The sequence below is a fragment of the Pleurodeles waltl genome, chromosome 8 (assembly GCF_031143425.1).
Source record: "Pleurodeles waltl isolate 20211129_DDA chromosome 8, aPleWal1.hap1.20221129, whole genome shotgun sequence".
Taxonomy (NCBI): Eukaryota; Metazoa; Chordata; class Amphibia; order Caudata; family Salamandridae; genus Pleurodeles; species Pleurodeles waltl.
Window position 1 is genome coordinate 404,457,445 of NC_090447.1, and position 21,806 is coordinate 404,479,250.

Below are 21,806 nucleotides of genomic sequence, written 5' to 3' on the forward strand. Positions count from 1 at the left end.
CTACCCCTGCCCACCTCAATCTACCCCACCCCAATCTTCCCCACTCCAATCCACTCAATCTACCCACTCCACTCTATCCCAATCTACCACACTCCATTTTACTCTACCCAATCTATCCTATTCCACTTCACTCCATACTACCACATGCCTTGTCAAATCTACCCCACTCCAGTCCAATTTAACCCACTTCACCCAAATCCACCCCACTCCACCTTAAGCTAACCTACTCCAATCTACCCTATCTAATCCGCCCCACTTCAATTTACTCTACTCCAGTCTTCTTCACCCCACTCTAATCTACCCAACCCTAATGGAATCTACCCCACTCAGTCTACCCAACTCCATCCCAATGTACCCCACAGCACTCTATCCAACTCCACTTCAACCTATTTAACCCAATCCACCCCATGCCACTCAAATCTACAGCAATCTATGCTACTACCACTTATCTCACTCCAATCTACCACACTCTACCATGATCTACCCCACTCTACTCCAATCTACCCCACGCTAATCTACCCAAATCCAATCTACCCCACTCCTCTCTAATCTACCCCACTCCACTCGAATCTACCCCACTCCACTCGAATCTACCCCACTCCACTCGAATCTACCCCACTCCACTTGAATCTACCCAACTACAATCTACCCAGATTCCACTGTGCTCCACTCTTCCTCAATCTACCCCATCCAACTCCAATCTACCCCACTCCACCCTAATCTACCCCCCTCCACCCTAATCTGCCCCCCTCCACCCTAATCTGCCCCACTCCACCCTAATCTGCCCCACTCCACCCTAATCTGCCCCACTCCACCCTAATCTGCCCCACTCCACCCTAATCTGCCCCACTCTACTCCAATCTACCCCACTCTACTCCAATCTACCCCACTCTACTCCAATCTACCCCACTCTACTCCAATCTACCCCACTCCAATCTACCCTAATCCAATCTACCCCACGCTATTTGAATCTACCCCACACTATTCGAATCTACCCCAATCCACTCTATTCTACCCCACTCCACTCTATTCTACCCCACTCCACTCTATTCTACCCCACTCCACTCTAATCTGCCCCACTCCACCCTAATCTGCCCCACTCCACCCTAATCTGCCCCACTCCACCCTAATCTGCCCCACTCCACCCTAATCTGCCCCACTCCACCCTAATCTGCCCCACTCCACTCCAATCTGCCCCACTCTACTCCAATCTACCCCACTCTACTCCAATCTACCCCACTCTACTCCAATCTACCCCACTCTACTCCAATCTACCCCACTCCAATCTACCCTAATCCAATCTACCCCACGCTATTTGAATCTACCCCACACTATTCGAATCTACCCCAATCCACTCTATTCTACCCCACTCCACTCTATTCTACCCCACTCCACTCTAATCTACCCCACTACAATCCATCCCGATCCACTGTGCTCCACTCTTCCTCAATCTACCCCATCCCCCTCCAATCTACCCCACCCCACCCTAATCTACCCCACTACACCACCGCAATCTACCCCAATTCAATCTACCCCACTCCAATCGACCAAGTTAATCTACGGAACCCCTGCACTCCAATCTACCCCAATCCAGCCCGCTTTATTCTACCCCACTTTACTCCCCACTCCACTCTACCCCACTTCACTTTACCCCAATGTACCCTATTCCACTCTTGCCCAGCCTACCTCACTCCAATCTACCCTACCACACCCCACTCCAAGTCATTACGTTTTAGCCTTGATGAACTGCAGACACACTGGTTTACAAGATGGCTAAAACACAACGGCATAAGCAAGACCTTTTGATTTTGTCAATGTTTGTTTATATTGCGGGTACACTGGTTGGACCCAGAGCCCTCACAGATTTTTCTCTTTCTCTCTTTTTTTTGCTGGCAGCACGGGGGCCCACTCCTGCACTGCAAGTTCTACGGTCTTGCGCCATATTTTTTTTAAATCTCTATTGGCAGTGCAGAGAGCCCACTCCTGCACTGCCGTCCGCGTCTCCCTTTCTGTCCACCTTTCTGATTTGTATTTTGGGAGGATGGGATTTTTCGTTTATAATGTACCTGGCTCTCTCTCAGCAGGGCCATCTCCAAACTGTTTGCCCTCCCCTTCCTGTTTTCTGAACCCATTTGCGTTGGCTTTTAGGACTCTTGTGAATCTTACCAGTACTAAAGTGTGTGTGCTCTCTCCTTTAAACATGATGAAATTGGCCTACATCTAATTGTCACATTTAATTTACTTGTAAGTCCTTAATAAAATGATCCCACATGTATCCAAGGCCTGTAAATGAAGTGCTTCTAGAGGGCCTGCGGCACTGATTATGCCATCCACTTAAGTAACCCTTTAAACATCCCTCAGGCCTGCTATTGCAGTCTGTGTGTGCAGTTTTAAACTAGCATTTCTGTGTGGAAAAATAAACCTTTTGCAATGGCTAGGTCTTATATATATATCACCCCTAGTTTAGGTACTAAACAGCCTGTAGAGCAGGGTGAGCTAGACTTAGAAAGCTGGACTTGCATATTTATGTCCTGGTAGTGAAAAACTCATATTAATTTTTCACTAGTGCAAGGCCTACCTCTCTGATAGGATAACATTGGGTTACCTTTTTACATTTATTAAGCGATAACTTTCAGTTAGAAGCAGGTAAGAATGATGAGTTTGGGGTCTTACAAATTTGAATTCAAACCCCCCTTTAATGGTAAAGTCTAATTTTATATCACAATTCTGAAGAATGTCACTTTAAAAAAAGTTGGCATTTTCTTGTCCCAACCATTTGGCGTCTGCAGCTTGCATCCTGGGTCATATGATTAGGTGTAGATGGCAGTTGGCCTTTGAGTATTTATTTCCAGACAGTGAGACAAAAGAATAATAGTTGTTGGCAGGATAGGCTATCTCTGAATTGATGGGGGTGGCTGGCACATATAACACTTCATCTCAAATATTTTGCACCATCACACTCAAAAAAGTGTTTCACACTAGTCTTTTGTGCCCTCATTCAAGCTGGGGCCAAGGCAGAGAGGCAGGAAAATCCAGACACCCCTGTAGGGGAAGTCTCTAGAGGCTTCTCCCAATTCAAAGTGGGCAACTCTTCAGTGCACTTCTGGACCTGTGAAAGACTCAGAAGAAGGACTGGTTTGCTGCTCTGCTGCAAGAAGGAGTGTCCTGCTGCTCTGCTGCCTGAATGGGAAGGACTGGACCTTGATCGGGAGCCCATAACAACCAAAGTGACTCCAAAAGCTAGTTGGAGAGCCTCCTGGTCAGAACCTCGGGGAAAGAAAAGGCTCCAACCATCTTAATCGCTGCAACTGGACTCTGCCTGCTATGAGTCCTAACCCCCCAGGTGGTGGCCTGCAGTCCTGGACCCCTGGAAGTGGGGCTAAAGATGCTCTGCCCACCAAGCTATGGTCTCTACCAAAACAGATGCAAAGTGACTCAAACCCGACGTAACTCTGCGCAGCTCCTCATCAAAACTGATGCAACACGAGGCAGGCCAAAATCGAGCCATAGCAACTCATTGAAACCCCGCTGCGTGACACATCCTCAATGCGCACCTCACCCCACCTCATTTGAACGGACGCAACCATGGCACAACCCACATCGGAACCCTTCAGAACTGCTGCCGCGTGATGCATTCTTAATGCGCACCTCAAAGCTCTTCATCAAAACTTACAGCACTGTGGTGCAGCCTCAATGCAAGCCCTCATTGCAGCCATCGCTGCTCATCAGAATTGCCACTGCACAACATGTCCTCAATCAGGGCCTCACATCACCACTCTGGACTGTCACTGCATGATGCAATGCTTCGCAACCAGGATTTAAGGTACATTTCTCAGCTGGACTAAATGTGGTCCCTGTATCCAGCCCATGCTCCATCATGTTCAGCCTGAACTTGTGACTTTACCCTGGTCTGACGTGACCAGCTAACCACAGATAATGCTTTGTGTTTTTAAGTACTATTGTTACCTAAACATTTGAAATGGCATATGTCTGGTTCTATTAATTGGATTTTTGTTCTTTTGGGGTCAAATAATGTATTGAATTTATTTCCAAGCTAGTGAGAGATTTTTCTTGTGTTGTGTTTTCACTTTATTACTGTTTGTGTGCAGCTTAAATACTTTACACATTGACTCTAAATTAAGCCTTACTGCTTTTGTGCTCAGCTAGGGTTAAGCACAGGTTAATTTGCGGTGTACTTGTGTTCTACTCTTACAAGAACTGAGTGCCGCTTGAGTAGGGTTTCACTCCCCGTCCCCAACTAATAACCCAATTTCGCACATTATTGGCCATGGGGTCCATGAGGGGAGGCTCATAAATCCCTCCAGCTCCCCTCCTAGCACCCATCCTGTGTGCCGGTGTGAGTTGACTGATTAGTTTGCTCCTACCTGGACAGAGCAGCTTTTGTTTCAGCTTCCCCAGGTGGGAGCAATCCTATGGTCCCTGCCCGTGAGAGTGCGAGCAAAGAGTTACCTTTCTGCTCCCTGCCAGAGCTCTCCTGTGCAGGGAAACCAGTTTCCTAGGTGATGGGGTCTTCACAACACTGATGGAATCAGGCCCCAGGGGATGGAGCTGTACGCCCCCTCCCCTATCATAAATAATGTGGCAAACCCTCAGGCCACTACAGGGGATTCAGTTTTTTTTTCTAACTTTTACTGCGGTACTACCTTAGTCCAGCTAAAAATAAAAAATACATTTTTGATCCTGGAAGGGTCAGGATCCCTTTTTAAAAATGTTGGTTCAGGACACCATGACTGAGTCAACCAAGTAGCTGCCAAGCACCTTTGTTTATGTGAAGCAGCCAATCAGATCTTATCTTCTGATCTACCCATCTCACTGTATCCACCATCCGTGGGTATCTATTAATTCTTTAACCTTAATTTCTCAAAAACTGCTGAATGGATTTGCACCAAATCAGAAAAAACATCCTTTTTGGGTGAAGATCTTGTTTTTTGCAAATTCTGATGTAAGTCTGTTCAGCTATTTTGTCTGTAGCTGTTTCTGGCGTTCCTATGGAAAACTGCATTTGGACAACAATCTTAGGACACCCTCTAAACTCAGACCCCACTTAATGGATCACCCCAAAACATCCCAGGAAGTAGCTGAGGTAGATGAATCCTTTCTGTGAAAATTGTGAATTGTGAATGTTCGTCAAACTGTGCCAAAATTATTAGCAAACCAAAAAATCTATTTCCTATGAAATCCAGGGCCTAACTATCACTCCATTGTGACGAATAAAAAACATAGGTTGCAGGGACATTATAGTTGGGAAATAGAATTAAAGAAACATAGAAATTCACTAAAAAAACAAAGGTTACTGGGACGTTATAGTAAGGCTCACATTTTAAATGTACAAAACTAAACAACTTCTGCTATTATATATATATAACTATAACTCGCGCCCCGCCATGCACAGTTTTCTCATCAATAATATTACTGCAAATGTTACAGTGATATTATCAATGATGTTATAAAAGATGTCACGAGTTCTGTAATATCTGGGATAATTAGCAGTGCATGGTGAGGGTGCAAGTTATAGTTACCTTAGGGCACAAGTTATAGTTACTTGAAATAACTAACTGCTGAATTTCTATTTTTCTTAATTCTATTCCCTAACTATAACCTCCACGCAACTTTATTTTTTACAGTGAATTTCTATAGTTCTAAGGTGCAGTCAACTCCCTATAACCACCCAATCCCTTGGCCATGCATGGCAGGGGTTAGCTAGAGGGCCTGGCCTGTGGTTAGGCCCTGTGGGCAACCCCTTTTAACCACCCAAGCCCATACCATGAATGGCCTTTGGCCATGCGTGGCGGACACCCAACCCTGTGCGCCTTCAGCCAGGCGTGGCGGGGTATGGCCAACCCCATCCACGCAGAGTCCTCAGTAAACACCAAATAAAAGGGGAGGCTGGGTACAAATACCCTAACACCCTTGCCTTGGTCCTGGTGTCCATCTGGGGCCAAAAAGTATTTAAAACATTTTTTTCAACAAAACACATGGGTGGATCTACGGATATTGGCATTTTTTTTTTAAAGGAAGGGCTGTCTCCTGTGATTCTCATTAATTTTGCCACTGGTTGGACCAGGTCGCAGGGTGGTGGCCAATATAATAAATAAAGAGGGGCACTCAAGGCCCCCTCCAAGTACTTTAAGTGTCCCGGGGACCACCACCTCCCCAGGGCTACATTAAATAAATATATTGGTGGGGCGTTTGGACTCCCACCTGGACCCTGGGGACCACAATCTCCTCAAGCTACCTAAAAAAAATTGTAGAGGGGCCACATCGACCCCCCGGGCCCACCACCTACCTGTAGCTACCTAATAAAAAATGTTGGGGAGCCACTCAGACCCCCCCCAGGCCCCACCACCTCCCCAGGAACACCTAAGAAAAATTGTTTGGGCCACACAGACCCCCCCGGGCCCCAGAGATCACCACCTCCCTGGGGCTACCTAAAAAAAAATTGTTGGGGGGCCACGTGGTCCCCCGGGACCACCTCCATGGGGCTACATAACATGATTTAGGTGGAGCACCCGGGCCCTGTTAACCACTGCCTCCCAGGGGAACATTAAATATATGGGGGGTGCATGGAGCCCCCCTGGCCCCGGGACCACCACCTCCTCTGGACAACATAATAAAGGTATATATAGGGCTGCACTGACCCCCAGGCCCTGGGGACCTCCACCTCCTCCATGGGGCTACATACTAAAAAATGTTAGGGGGCCACGTGTAGCCCCCTAGGCCCCGGGAACCACCACCTTCCCGGGATTACATTAAATAAATATAAGGGTGGGCCGCATGGACCCACCCTGGCTCCAGGGACCACCACCTCCCCGGGGCCAAATACTTATTTTAAAATGGGGGGGGAGGGGTCACGTTGTTTCCTCCCTAGGCCAATTTCAGCTCCAGGGATTCCATCCTCCAGGGCCCGTCCATGTGTTCCTAGGTTCCCTGGCCCCACCCTGGGCACCCAGTATAGATTTATGGAGACTGCAGGGGAGCCTGAAGGCCCCCGTGGTCCAACAGCGCCCGCCTCCTATGGGAGCCTGCATGGCTGCTGCATGCAATGAGCTACGGTAAATGCAGCTCCCAGGAGAAATACTTTTACCTCTTTCCCTGCCCAAATGTCTGTGGGCAGGGAAAGAGATGAAAGCACTGCTTTCAACATGCTGGAGCATTTTTAAAGCTCCAGCTTGCTGAATGCGGAGTGCTTGATTTTGCTTGGCGGGAGCTGTCAGAGGGCAGGCTCCTGGGAAGGTAGCAGGAGCTGGCCCTGGGGGGTGGCAGTCCCCAGGGCCACATATGGCTCCAGGAGGGGGACTTTGTGGACCCATTCCTATGTTATGCATGGGCCGGCCGCAAGGAGGGTTGTAGTCCCCGGGGCCTTATATGGCTCAGGAGGGGGGGAGTGGGATGCAAAAAAAACGATCCAGGTGCAACAACATGTGCCTCATCAGTCTCCTGGAAAGCTCAGAGTCACAACGGATGGCCAATCTTTGGAAACATGGATCAAGTCTTGGATGCCATCAGACCGAATCTCCCAGTGCTATGCCACAGAAAGAGCTCACAGGGCTCTGATACCGAGACCCCACGGGACGCCTACAAAGACCCATCATAGTTTGTATCCTGAATTTTAGGGATAGGGATGCAATACTGAGTGAGGCCTGACCAGAGCCCTGTTGTGGGGATACTAAAGTGTTGATCTTCCCAGACCATACTAGGGAGGAACAGCAGCAGCGCAGTAAGGCATCCAGATCCAAATCTGCCTCTCCAACACCCTCACAGCGCCTTTCGTTTTGGGCCTCCGGACCATCTTGCAGCAGCAACTCAAGTAGGGGACCACTCACTGGCGACAAAGGGGACACAGGTCGAGACCATGGTGTCATCATAGGACCTGTTGGCACATACCGACCGTTTGCAGAGCCCCTTCTTCTGACCCCGGATATAGATGGGAGGTGTGTCGGTGAATGGCAAGAGCTACTTTTCTATGGATGCAAACTCTGTGTCTCAGACACTGATGGCAGAATCCGATCCTGTACCATGGAGAGGTAAACCACTTCACTCCTGTTTATGAAGTTGTATTGTGTATTGGTTTTAGCTTCTTGGGTGACAGATGCTTCTGGGGTTGAAGGATGGGGAGGAGGGGTTGTTGGTGGGAGGCGCAATGGTTTGTTTTGTTCTCTATTGTAGGTTGTATCACATGTTTGAATACTGGACATTTTTTTCTCAACGAGACGCATGCTTGCTATACTGTTTTGTACAATTTGGGCCTGGCGAATCACCACAGGAAAAACTTCACCAACGTCTAGCAACGACGTTCCTTATAGGGAAAAAAGGAACTAGGGGCCAGATGTACGAAACGTTTTGCGACTCGCAAACGGCAAAATTTGCCGTTTGTGAGTCGCAAAATGCATATCCCAATGCAGAAATGCATTTTGCGAGTCGTTACCGACTCGCAAAATGCATTTCAGACTCGCAAATAGGAAGGGGTGTTCCCTTCCTATTTGCGAGTCGCATTGGGATGCAATACCATTTGCGACCGCATATGCGGTCGCAAATGGCATCGCAGTTACCATCCACTTCAAGTGGATGGTAACCCAATCGCAAATTGGAAGGGGTCCCCAGGGGACCCCTTCCAGTTTGTGATTGCACCCAAAAATATTTTTGCAGGGCAGGGAGTGGTCCAAGGGACCACTCCCTGCCCTGAAAAATCCGAAACTAAAGGTTTCCGTTTTTTTTGTAGTGCAGCTCGTTTTCCCTTAGGGAAAACGGGCTACACTTCAAAAAAAAAAAACCTGCTTTATTGACAAGCAGGTCGCTAACATGGAGGCCTGCTGACGTCAGCAGGCCTCCATGTTAGCGAGTGCCCATACTCGCAATGGGGCCGCAATTTGCGACCCACCTCATGAATATTCATGAGGTGGGTCATTGCGACCCCATTGCGAGTTGCAGTCGGTGTCTGAGACACCGTACTGCATAGCAATTTGCGACTTGCAAATTGCGAGTCGCAGGGACTCGCAATTTGCAAGTCGCAAATTGCTTTTTTCGTACATCTGGCCCTAAGTCTCTCCTCACCCCACCCACCTTCCCTCTCCCAAAGACAAGACAAGACATTCGGAGTTCTGTCGTGGAACACTAATGGACTGCTGGATTGCAAAAAGCGAACCGCAGTTCTGAGCTATGCCCATCAACTGTCTCCAGAGACCCTGATGCTCCAGGAGACTCACCTTTTAGGTACCAAATGCCATTTTCAGTCCCACAAGAATTTTTCATGCATGCTTCACTTGAGGGTTGTGAGGAGTTTGTTACGCCGGTCCTTCCCCATGACAGTGGATCGAAAGATAGAAGACCCCCAGGACGATACCTTGTCATCACAGGCATGGTGGAGGAGCAGCCCACTGCACTCGTCACTGTCTATGCACCCCCAGCATCCCAAGATGTCTTTCTCCAAGAACTATCCACAATCCTGCTTGAACTCCCCACCCGGCCTGACTATCATAGGTGGAGACTTTAATGCGGTCCTGGCCCCTAGGGATGATGCCACTGGGTCCCTATTGGCGTCTCGTCAGGTGGGTGCCAGATGGCTCTCAGACTGGACCATTACCATGGGCCTTTGTGATGTCTGGCATGTATGGAACCCTAATCGAACCAAATTCACTCACACCTCCACAGCCCATCATGCCCACTCCTGCATCAACCTGATTTTGCTGCTGGCCCCAGGTTGCCGTGCGGTGACCAATGTTCAAATCCTACCTCATAGCATACCCGATCACACCCCTATCCTTCTCGTCCTCAGTGTTCCGAGTAGAGGTCACGCGCTCTGTGGGGATCAATGCATGTTTCTTCCAGGATAAAGCCTTTGTCCGCACCCTGGGTGAGGACCTAGAGGCATATTTGCGACATAACGCAGGATCTGTCAAAGTTTTCCTTACTGGCAGCTTGACCTAAAATGGTCCTAAGCACACTCATCCATCCGGACCAGTGTGGCTTTATGCCAACCTGTAGCACACGCCACTGCTTTCAATGCCTTCTGGTGGGTCTTGCACATCGCCAACGCCTTCTGTCATACCTGGCTCTGCTTTTCATTGCTTTTGAAAAAGCCTAAGAATTGGTGGATTTGGTGTACTTGAGCCACATGGTGAAATGCGCCGGACTCGGACCCCGCTTCAGAAGGTTAGTCCAGATCCTATATACCAACCACACTGCATGGGTCCAGATGAAAGGGGTACCATCTGTGATCTTTCCTACTGGGAGTGGGATATGACAGAGCTGACCCCTGTCTCCTCTCATCTTTGTACTGGTCATCGAGCCCCTGGCATGTCTCCTCCTTTGTGGCACCCAGGTGCGCAGCTGGAGGTGGAATGACAGTCACGAAGACCATGTCGCACTATACGCAGATGATGTTCTCCTCTACATGTCCGACCCTGTGGTTAACGGCTTCCGCTGTCTCCATACACTACACCACTCTGGAAACATCTCTGGCCTCCAGGTTAACCCGGCCAAGTCAGTACTGGTTCCACTGGGCCTGACAAGAGACTGCTTTGACTGGCAGGAAACCATCCCCATATAAATTCTTAGCTTCCGCTTCCTGGGCATCTGGGTGGCGCTTCGCCCATAGCTCACCTGGTCCCTTAATATGGAACCACTAACTAAGAAGGCAAAAGAAAATCACACTAAATGGCAAACCCTATCACTAAACATGATGGGAAGAATTACCTTGTACAAGATTATGACCTTGCCAAGATTCCTTAACATATTCCAGAATTTCCACTTCCCCATTTCAAGAGCCTTTTTCCGGAGTCTAGACATAACAGAGACTTCCTTCCTATGGCATGGATCTCAGTCCCACCTGGCACTGACCCACTGATGATGAACCCAGTTTGACAGTGGCCTAGGCATGACCAACCTGTACCTACACTATTTTGCCTCCCAGCTTCTGGTGATCAATGATGGGCTCACAGGAGGGTGGTCTGACCCGACCTAACGCCTGGAGATGCAGGCGATGGGGTTCCCCCAGATCTTGGCCTTAATGTACGGCTCCCCGATCCCAGCCGCGGTTCCGGAGGTGACCAGGGTGACTTTCTTGACATGGCAGGCATCCCTGAGACACACTCAATGGGATAGATGCCTCACCCAACAGGCCCCTCTGTGGCACGGAAATTGGCTTGGAGACAGTGGTGACACTGAAAGGTTTTAAGGACTGAGATTTAATTGGCATTACCCTACTCGAAGACTAGTGTACCGGCCCTCACATGCGATCCGGGATACTTATGTGCTCACAAATACACAATTCTGCAGATATCTGCAACTGCGCCACTCTCGCCAGATACACATAACCCACTCCCTGAATTCAACCCGCTAGGGGCCAAGCCACTAATGGGCACTCTGGGCATATGGCTCTGCCCTCAAATTAAAACCTGGTGGACAGCTGTAGTGTCAGAAATGACTGAGGTTCTGGGATGGGAATGGGAACTCTTGCCCTTACTGATCTTATTGGGGCGGTGATGGAAGGCACTGGCGACTCAAGGGCAGACAGGTCCTTCCTGGGGGGTCACTCTTTTAGAGGCCAAGCACGATATTGCCACCAAATTCGAACAATCCTATCCCTCAAACCCGGTTGCATTGGCAGAGGGGAGTCGACTGGTGTGCCCAACAAGAAAAACTTGTATATAAGGCCCGGGGATGTCCCAAAAAACATGGTAGAGTGTGGGGGAAATGGTCGAGTCAATTGGAATAAGGCAGATGTCTCATAACCGCCAGGTTTTTAAAAAAAAACATTTTTTATTAATTTTATTATAAAACAGTGATAACAGTACAATCAATGTCCCACAACTGACAGGCCAGAATTAACAACACATAAAACAAGCAAAGCATACTTATCAGCAATATACAACCTTCTCACAATGTCTGCCAGTCAGGATTTCAGCTTGACTGTGCATAATATCTTACCATCCACTACAAGGCTCTCTCAATGAGCACATTAAAGGTCAAGAAAACTTGATAACAACCATTATATACAAACCAAGAAAACAAACAAGAGAGAAGGAGTGGACAAGGAAAGAGAGGAATAGAAAGAGAGAGGAAAAAAGGTATCAGAACATTTCTGCCGCCTAAATAGCGTTAATATTCCTATCAACCTTGTAGGGTAGCGTAGGGGAATGGAGAACCTTCTAGTACATGCTATAGGAAGCATGCCAAAAGTTCAGTTTAACAAAAAAGCACGCAGTGGACCCCATACATCTTTGGGACGCAAGCCCTCAGGCATGAGCTCCCAGTGTATCAACTGCTCCTGACAGTACGAAGCATCCCGCAGCCATTCACGGCTCCGAGGCACTCCACCACGTCCCCAGCTCATCGCAACCCTGCGCTTAGCCAGCAACAACAGCAGCCCTATCAATCTTCTGTGAACAGTTGGGACCCCCTCAACATAGCCTAACAGGGCAAACTTAGGAGCAAGTGGCAGCTCAATATCAGTCATCTTCTCAATAATGCACAGCACCTCCATCCAGTATGCGCTCCTCCGACAACGCCATGCGAGGTGAAAAAAGTCTGCATCAGGGCCCCCACATCTTTAACAGTGCGCGTCTACACGCAGCCCCATGCGTCTCAAACTACTGAGAGTATGATACAGCCGGTGTAAAAACTTAAAATGAAGGAGGCATAATCAATAATTAGGGGACAACTCTCATATGCGCGCAGCAGCTGCGCCACACAACGTCTGAAATAGCCTCACCAATGTCCACCTCCCAGCGCACTCTCGCCCCTATCTCAGTTCCAGGTGACTCGCTCTGCACACAGGCATGAAGCTTGGTAATAAGTCTATGTGCAGCATAGCCCCAATTCTGAGCACAAATAGCCGGTTCATCGCAGTATCAAGCCCACCACTTAACGCCGCCTCAGCCGAGATGGCCAGTCCATCAGAAAACCAGGAGCCCAAGGTAGCCAGGCCAGACTCGCGCAGGAACTCCTGCACACGCGCATCCCCCGACAGCTGCACGTCCACAACATCCAAAACTGACATCGTAGGTGGAAACGGCTCACTCACTTTAACACATCTCAGCAGCGCGGACCAGGCCCTCCCCGTACAGGCCACAGTATTAATCTCACGCAACCTGGGTCCAAACGGATTCCCCATCATCCATGACAGTCTATCAGGCCATATAACGTCCGCTTCAGGTGCCAAATGTGGCAAATACCTTACAGGACACAGCCAAAAATGTGCAAAATGTGCCTGCGTGCAATAATAATAAAGCTCTAAATCCGGGCCGCCAGCCCACCCATATCAAACGGAAGCGTCAATCTCTCCCACGAAATTCTGGGCTGTCTACCGGCCCAAACTAACTTCACCAGAGCAGATCTGAGCCTATTAAAAAAACTCACAGTGAGAACAAGCGGTAGGTTTACAAACAGATATAGAAACTTTGGTAGAATTACCATTTTCGCTATGGCGATACGGCCGGTCAGCGAAAGCGGCAGCAAACGCCACATCTCCACTTTTTCTTCCAACCATACAAGAGCCCTGCTGTAATTCTCTGACCAGAACGTGGTGACATCACGGCTCAACCAGACGCCCAAGTACCGCACCGGGCCGTCGGCCCAGTCAATTGAGTATCTAGAGGGAACCTGTGCTGTAACCGCAGAAAGAGGTACCACCACCGGCTTAGACCAGCTGATGGTTATCCCAGAGAGCCGCCCAAAACAAACTATTTCATCTAGCAGAACATCAAGATGTCGCTGTGGGTCATGGACATACAAATCAACATCATCCGCATACATAGAAATTAATAGTGGCCTCTGCCTGAATGTCAAACCTCTGTGATTATGATGATGCCGCAATCGAGCAGCCAGTGGCTCCGTTGCAATTGCAAAAAGCAGCAGGGATAATGGACAGCCCTGACGAGTGCCACTAGCTATCAAAAAAGGGTCAGAAATGGTCCCATTCACTCTCAGCCAGGCAGAAGCCCTTGAATACAGCAGCCGAATCAGTTGTATAAATCTGGAGCTCAGCCCCACTCGAGCCAACAGGGCGAACATGTATGGCCATGCCAGAGACTCAAAAGCCTTGGTAGCATCTAAAAGCACCGCCGCTGCGCATACATCAGGGTCTAGTGCTCTGCAAACTGCAAAGTAGGTGTGGAAATTTTGCATTGTGGAGCAGCCCGGTACAAAGCCAGACTGGTTCAATAACACCAGGGATGGGAGCAAGGGCTGCAGCTGCGCAGCAATTAACTTCCCCAGGATCTTACAATCAATATTAAGTAATGAAAGAGGACGGTAGGAGTCGCAGCTGCACGGATCTTTCCCTGGCTTCAAGATAGTCACAATAAGGGCCTCACGCAACGAGGCAGGGAGAACCCCTGTATCAAGGGCCTCCGCATAGACCTCTAAAAGGTGCGGCGTAAGGATATCTGCATATTCCTTATAAAAGGACGCCGTTAAGCCATCCAGCCCAGGAGCTTTATCACCCGGCAAGCTGCGGATCGCCTGGACCACATCATCCACCGAAAAGGGGGCATGTAGGTGTGCCCAGTGCGAATCTTCAAGCCACAACAAACTTATATCCTCAAAATAATCAGTTGACGCAGCCGCGTCTAATCTAGAAGGCTCCGCGTACAGATCGGCATAAAATTCAGTGAGAACACGTTTAATCTCTTCAGTACCAGTGTAATGGTCACCTGCTGAATCTGATAATTCTACAGTGTAATCACTTGCCCACGGCTTACGGAGCATGCCTGCTAGCGTACGACGAGCTCTCTCCCCTTCACCATATCTTCTCACCGCAGTAAGCTTCCAGAAGAAGCAAACCTTGTGCAGCGCAGCCTCCTCGTACTGTGTCATCTTGCTTCTCAATATAGCCAGAATGTCTCCCGACCAATCCGCCACCAAGCGTTTTTCCAAATCAGCCAGCTGGGTCTCCAGCTCCGCCAGCTCCCTCCTCAGTGCCCTCAACACTCCCTGTTGCTTAGCAATGCAGATACCACGAATCACTACTTTAAAAGCCTCCCACACTGTCACAGCGGAAGCCACAGACCCACGATTCTCAGCAACGTAATTCAAGATAGCTTCACAGATCTCTTTTCGGAATACCTGATCCCCAAGAGCACCATTAGGTAGTCGCCACATGAAGGCCCGAGGGGGCCGCCCGGTACAGACAACTCCCGCAGAACTGGAGAATGATTTGACAGTGTGCGCACCATGTGCCTGACCGAGCGCGTCTAGAGCTCAGCATCCCTGGTGGCAAGCCACCTATCAATGCGGGACCAGCTATTATGAGCATAATTGACACAGGTACTCTCCCTGTCAGAACCATGCTTCACCCTCCAAATATTTACCATGGCACCCTCAGTCATCACATGCAAAAGGGCCCTGGTAGCCCCCACAAGCTGCGGCCGAGCCGAACTCTCACAGTCTGCCACAGGGTCCAACACCACATTAAAACCCCCACCACAGCAAGGTCCCAGATCCCAGCGAGTCAATCAGTCGGCCAACCCCTTGGAAAAAATCTAGGTCGTCTGTGTTTGGACCATAAAGCGACACCAGTCTACAGGGCCTATCAAGCAGCGTGCCACGCAGCATAATGTAGCTTCCATCCGTATCCACAATCGTCTTTTCAGTGCGTCACTGCAGTCCCTTCCTAATCAAAATCGCCACTCCTCTAGCATAGCTCGAGTAAACAGTGGACTTACACTCGCCGATCCAGCCAGCCTTTATCCTATTGCGGGTGGCCACAACCAGGTGGGTCTTCTGCAACATGCAAATGTCAATCGCGTGGCACTGTACATAGGCAGGCAGCAGTCTCATCTTGCGCCTATCATTTAGCCCACGTACATTCCAAGTAAGGCAGCGAACAAGCGCCCCACTATTCCCAGTCATACTGAGTTGACACCCAGCCACCCAATCCTCCACACCACATATTCACAACGGCGACAGAATGCAGAAAGGGAAGCAAGACAAAGAAAGGAAGACATAGTGAAGAATCCAATCCCAGAACAACCCTAACCCCCACCCACGCTGACCCCCCAAACGGGTCTGTGCAGCAGTCCCACCCAACCCCCAAATACACATCCCAACTAACAGTATTAAACAGTGTCATAGGATTCATTCACAGGGGCGTGAAACACGCCATCAGAGACACCATCCCAAACTGGACGGGTGGCAGGGGAACTATCAATGCAACAAGTACAACAGACAGCCATGTTATGTATTGGAAACATTGACCAACAGAACAGCATTAAGGCAGCGGGCAGGGCCAACAGCCCCCCGGCTCAGCAAAGACCATTTAGTCATTGTCACTCAGGGCTCCCTTCTCTCTGCCAGAATCTCTCGAACCCACCAACAGCACCTTTTTGGGAACCGATTTTGCAAACTTGGCAGCCAATTTCGGATCAGTAAAGAAATGCAGCTTTCCTCTATGCTGCACACGTAATTTGGCTGGATAGATGAGGGAGTATTTGGCGTCTGTCTGGCTTAGAGTGCACTTGACCAGCAGGAAGGCCCAACGGGCAGCCTGGACTCCAGGGGTGTAGTCAGGAAAAAAGTTACGTTCAATGTTATTGTAAATCACCGGTCTACGCTCTCTGGCTAGTCTGAGCACAGTATCTCTGTCCCGGTAGTTCAGTAAGCGAACCACTATAAGACGCAGCGGAGTTCCCGGCGGCAGACACGGACCCAAAGACCTATGGGCCCTCTCCACCACCAAGACCTGGGAGAGCGCACCGGGAAATAGCGCAGACAGCATCGTCTCAACATAGCCTTCCATACAGCCCATAGCAGCTGACTCAGGGAGGCTGATGTTATGTATATTATTGCAGCGCGACCGGGCCTCCAAATCTTCGTCCTTGTTGCGGATCCCCTCCAGCACGCGCTCCATGCGTAGCAATTGCTCCCCGTCTCCAGGGCGTCCATCTTCTAAGTCTGAAGTACGAGATTCCAACTGCTCAAATCGGACCTGATGACCATCCACCCGTTCCTTTAAACGATCCATCCGCTCAGTTAGATGGTCAAGCTTAGCATCAATGCCAGCCAGGCTATGCTTGAGGTCTAAGAACATAGCCTTAATGGAAGAAGCTGAAGCCCCCTCCTCAGGTAACGAGTCGTCTGCCGAAGAGCCAGCCGCACCGCTCTTTTTCTCCCCCCTCAAAGGTGAGTTTTGGCTGTTTATGATCGGCCTTCCCCATCCTCTGCACAGGCCACTAGGACCGTGATCACAAGTGCATCACTCCTTTTCAGCACCCTCCAGGCAAAGCCACCCAGGACAGTAGCGCCACAAGGGTATGGGCTCCAAGTCACTGATCCCGGTCAGACCAAGCCTGAGCTACGATCGAATTGCCAAGGCCCCCAAGCCAGGTCCGCAACCAGGATTGCAGCGTCCGTTCAGTCGCAGATAATATCAACAGCAGCCCAGACAAGCGTCCGCAACACCACCGGGGCCTGTGGCTCGAGTTTCGCCACCGATTAGGCCCCGGCAGTCAGTCACAGCCAGGCCCAATTCAGGTCCAGACGCCAGGCCGTGGCATATCAAGCAGGCGCCCACTATCCACACGCAAAAAAAATGGAGTGGCGGGGGTAGGAGGCGGACAATCCAAACCCCCACCGGCACCAGGCCGCAGCAAGCACCAACCTAGCGCACCGGCCCAGAAGCCGCAAGCCGGCAAGGTCAGCCCCCGCATCTCCCGTGGCCCTACAGCCCCGCAAGCACCCACAGACGGGCTCCGGGAAAAAAGGAAAAAAGAATAAAGGCCACCTAGTGCGTAGACAAGCTGGAGAGGGGAGGGAGGGGTACCCACCAAATCCCCTGCATCCCGCTAAGGGGACACCCTGAGGCTCAAAATGTTGAGGGGTCACGTCCCTGTGTCACCCCCAAGGATGTGCTGACTACAGCTCGGCCCCACCCCCACAGGCGCCCGCAGCCGGACCCGGCCGGCGAACGGGCCCCCCAGGGGGCAGGAATCCACCCACCAAGAGCGCGCACACTCAAAAAAAAGTGAAAAGGGGTCCGGCAATGACACGGCCCCCAGCAACGGGAGAAAAATGCGGCCCAAAATAGTTCAAAATTAAAGGGGTTGCCCCCCAGCGCCTCCGGAGCAAGCGCACTGCCAGCGGCACAGCCCACCATCACAGCCGAGGCCCGCGCCTCTCGCCTCCAGAAAGGCCCGCCCGGAGGCACCAGGCGGGTCTGCTCACCTGTCGCCAGCCGGGAAATATCAGCACCACCTGCAGCCTCCTAAAGCTTCCCGGTGCTGTTAGCAGTGCGGCCCTGGGGTCGGAAGGCTGCTCAAAAGGATAATCGGGAGAATTTATTCCCCCGCCCAGCAGAGCCTTGTGGCGTGGCGGCCATCTGCTGGTCGGCCATGCTGCACCCCCACCGCCAGGTACATGGTGGCGTTCGGACCGCTGCCAATGCACATTGGAAGCTCTGCAGGGCACCCAGGATAGATAACTGGGCCCTGGGGGGTGGAGTCCCAAGGACCGAGATCGGCCCGTGGAGGGTGGGGAAGGGTTCCGGGGCCCCCCCAAAAATATTTTAGAACTTATTATTACTAATTTTATAACTCGGGGTCTAAGGTAACAATAACTAGCACCCTTGCCATGCACTGCTAATTCGCCCAGACATTACAGCACGCATGACAACTTTGATAACATCAATAAAAATCTCAATGAAACATTAGAAGTCAAATTATTGAAGAAAAAAAACTGTGCATGGCAGGGGCGCGAGTTATAGTTACTTGAAATAACTCAAACTGCTGAATTTCTCTCGTTTTGTGCAAGTAAATTCAGAACCTAACTATAACGTCCTTGTAACCTTTGTTTTTTTTAAGTGAATAAATTATATATATATGTGTTTATATAATTATAAATATATATATATAGAGAGAGAGAGAGAGAGAGACAGTTTTTAATTACGAGGGTCGCAAAACGGTTAGAGTTGTATGTCAGATTTAATAAAAGGTTTTTAGATAAATTCATTTCTAGCACACAAAGGATTATTTCCAGATGAAAAACGGGTGCTTGAACAAATTGAATAAATAGCAAATTGTGTACAGTAAATAAATAATTCTCCTGGTCTCTTCAATCAGATCAAACTATGACAGATGGGAGAGAAGAAGTGGCTTATATTTTCTCTGCAGCAAGGGGACAGCATTTAGTTCACTTTTTCATTTTCTGAGAAGAAAACTATGGTCAGATGTTTTCAGAAGCCTCGGCGATTTTCTGCCAGAAAGAGAATGGCAGAACAGATGTCCAGCAGACAAGGGCACAGCGCTGAGAGTAACAAAGTTAACACAGCTGAACTACTATTTTCACAGATGGTGTCATTTTGTTAATATCAAAGATGTTCAGCTGGCCTTAATGACATTAGGCTCATGACAAATAAACGCCTTCCCACTGCAAAGGCTGGACAAATCTACCGCAGGTCAGAAGGCCTGATTTTACAAATTCCAAAAGAAACCCCGTATATCTATCTGGCTGTCACTACTATCGTCAAATCTGTGTTTTGCAGGGAGGGGGGTGGCTGGCAGCCCCTGCACACTCATCACATAGGTTATTATGGATATTGTATACTCTCTCAAAGAATTTGTACAATCATTTTATAGTGTATTTGGGGACGGGGCTTGCACTCCTATATACCTGACTCCTGTTTGGACAACCACTAGTCGACTGCTGGTGATCGATTCACAATGACAGACACTAGCGTTTTGTACAAGCCTAATAAATATCTTTAAGCAAATACGACAATGGCACATGTAACACCCTTGGGACCTTCTGAGTCCCTCACCCATTTATGGCGCATCAGAGGAGATTTTCCACGAAAAGCTCGGGCTCCTTGAAGGTCCAGGCAGACCAAATATGAATTGACTACTTAAGTGTGTGGACTGGCCTTGCAGTGCATACCCTCTGAGCGTCATTATTAGGAACCCTGGATTATTTTTCAGCATCATCTTTTGACCTATAGCAAGAGGCAGACAGACAGTAAAGGGGAAAGGAGAAAGTTAGGAAAATAGTGAAGAGAACCTGCAAGAGATTAATATTTTCTTCTAAAAAAATAAAAGTTTAACTTTTGGGAATCCGAACTGGGAAGCTGTCTTCTATTTCACGTGTTGGGGGTACTAATGTTGTGCAATATTCCTACATGATGGAAACGACACATGCAGCAATGCCTGGGCATGGACGGCATACATGGGAATCTCTAGGCCCGTGGTTCCCAACCTGTGGTCCGGGGACCCCTTGGGGTTCGCAAAGCCTTCTCAGGGGGTTCGCATCTGCTTAGAAAATGTAATAATATTAACAGATCAGGTCCCCAGCTTTCAGTAATGGCTCATTGGAGGGGCCCCAGATTCCAATGATTCAGTGGGGGCCCCCGGGTTCCAATACTGATAAAGTGGGGGGTCCACAGAAGTCAAAAGGTTGGGAACCACTGCTCTAGGCTATTCCAACCACTTTTCTGTCGCAGATGGAAGAGTGTTTGTGAGTGCCTTTGTGTGTCTGACCGCTTCTCTTTGTGTCATCAAGAAACCATGTTGCCAATGTGTGTTTTCTAGTTTTATATCATTGCTATAATTATGGGGAAATAAAAGGCAAAGTATGTGGCATAAAGTAGCAAATTTGTGGTAGTATTTCTTCATTGGTTTGTAATGTTTATACATGGTAACTCTGACTGGGAAATATTACGCCTCAGTAGTACCAGTTTGACAATCAAATACAGCAATGAGTAACAGAGGGATGGCTTATCAACCCTTGCGAAGGGCCTTACGAAGGGTCTACGTGCATGTCGTCGTGTTTTTAGGGACTTTGACTGGTTTACTCTAGAAACATTTTTTGGTTAAAATCTGCAGGTTATACAGCAGATGACTGGTTGTGTGGCAAATCCATTATTTGGCGAAATACTCCGCAGCCACAAAATCGCATCATTCTAGTGGCCGTGGCAAGACACATTCCTTAATCAAACGCCTAAAACATATTTAAACACCACTAATAAAACAGTTTTGCTAGATGACAACCTAGTTATTAAACTTACCATTAGCATCATGGGAGTATTCCACGCCTGATACAGTGCACCTTCGGAAAACCATTTTATTTTCAGTGAGTGTCCCTGTTTTGTCAGAGAAAATGTACTGTATCTGCCCCAGGTCTTCTGTGATGTTAAGGGCGCGGCACTGTAACTGGGAATCAGTCTCCTCCTCATACAAGTCTTTATCTTGATGAATGAGGAACACTTGGCAAATTTTAACAATTTCAATCGACACATACAGCGAAACTGGAATGAGCACCTAGAACACAAAAAAAACAGTGAGCAGCATAGGCAGCGACATTCATTCATTCATTAATTCTGCCAATTCTTAGTAATTTAGATACGGAAAAATCAATATCCCATTTTTTCAGTTCGTTTCCCCGGTGATAGCTCTTTGATAACTTGTAATAGGAATCAGAACAAACTTAAGCTACACTGTATTTATTCATGTGATAAATCTGTTTTAATTGGTTTTTATTGCACTCTGATTTACATACAGCGTTTGTGTTAATCACACCTGCTTTTCAGCTTCTGGAAGTGTTCAATGACTTGACAAAACTATTCCACGCAGCATAAATTAACTTGTTTAACTTTTTCTTGTGAGGCTCAAACGATGACACAAATGTCCTTTAGCCTGCAAACTTGCAATCCTTGCAACTGGCATCACATTAATCAATGTCAACGGCTCAGAAGCAGCCCGACTCCTCCAAAGCACGATGACAGAGTCGTACTGTCACTTTACTAGAGGAGAGCCCATACTGCGGTAAGTAGACTGTAATGGTTCCCCACATCCTTGCAGGGC

At 48.9% G+C, this 21,806-nt stretch overlaps 1 protein-coding gene across 1 annotated transcript in view; it reads right to left on the reverse strand.

The window, feature by feature from the left end:
- The window catches only part of ATP10A (ATPase phospholipid transporting 10A (putative)), a 1,009,168-nt gene that overhangs the window by 291,079 nt on the left and 696,283 nt on the right, over nt 1–21,806 (reverse strand). Inside the window, exon 7 of the mRNA XM_069204275.1 lies at nt 21,011–21,263. Within this exon, the coding sequence (XP_069060376.1) occupies nt 21,011–21,263 (253 nt within the window). The remainder of the gene's footprint in view (nt 1–21,010; nt 21,264–21,806) is intronic.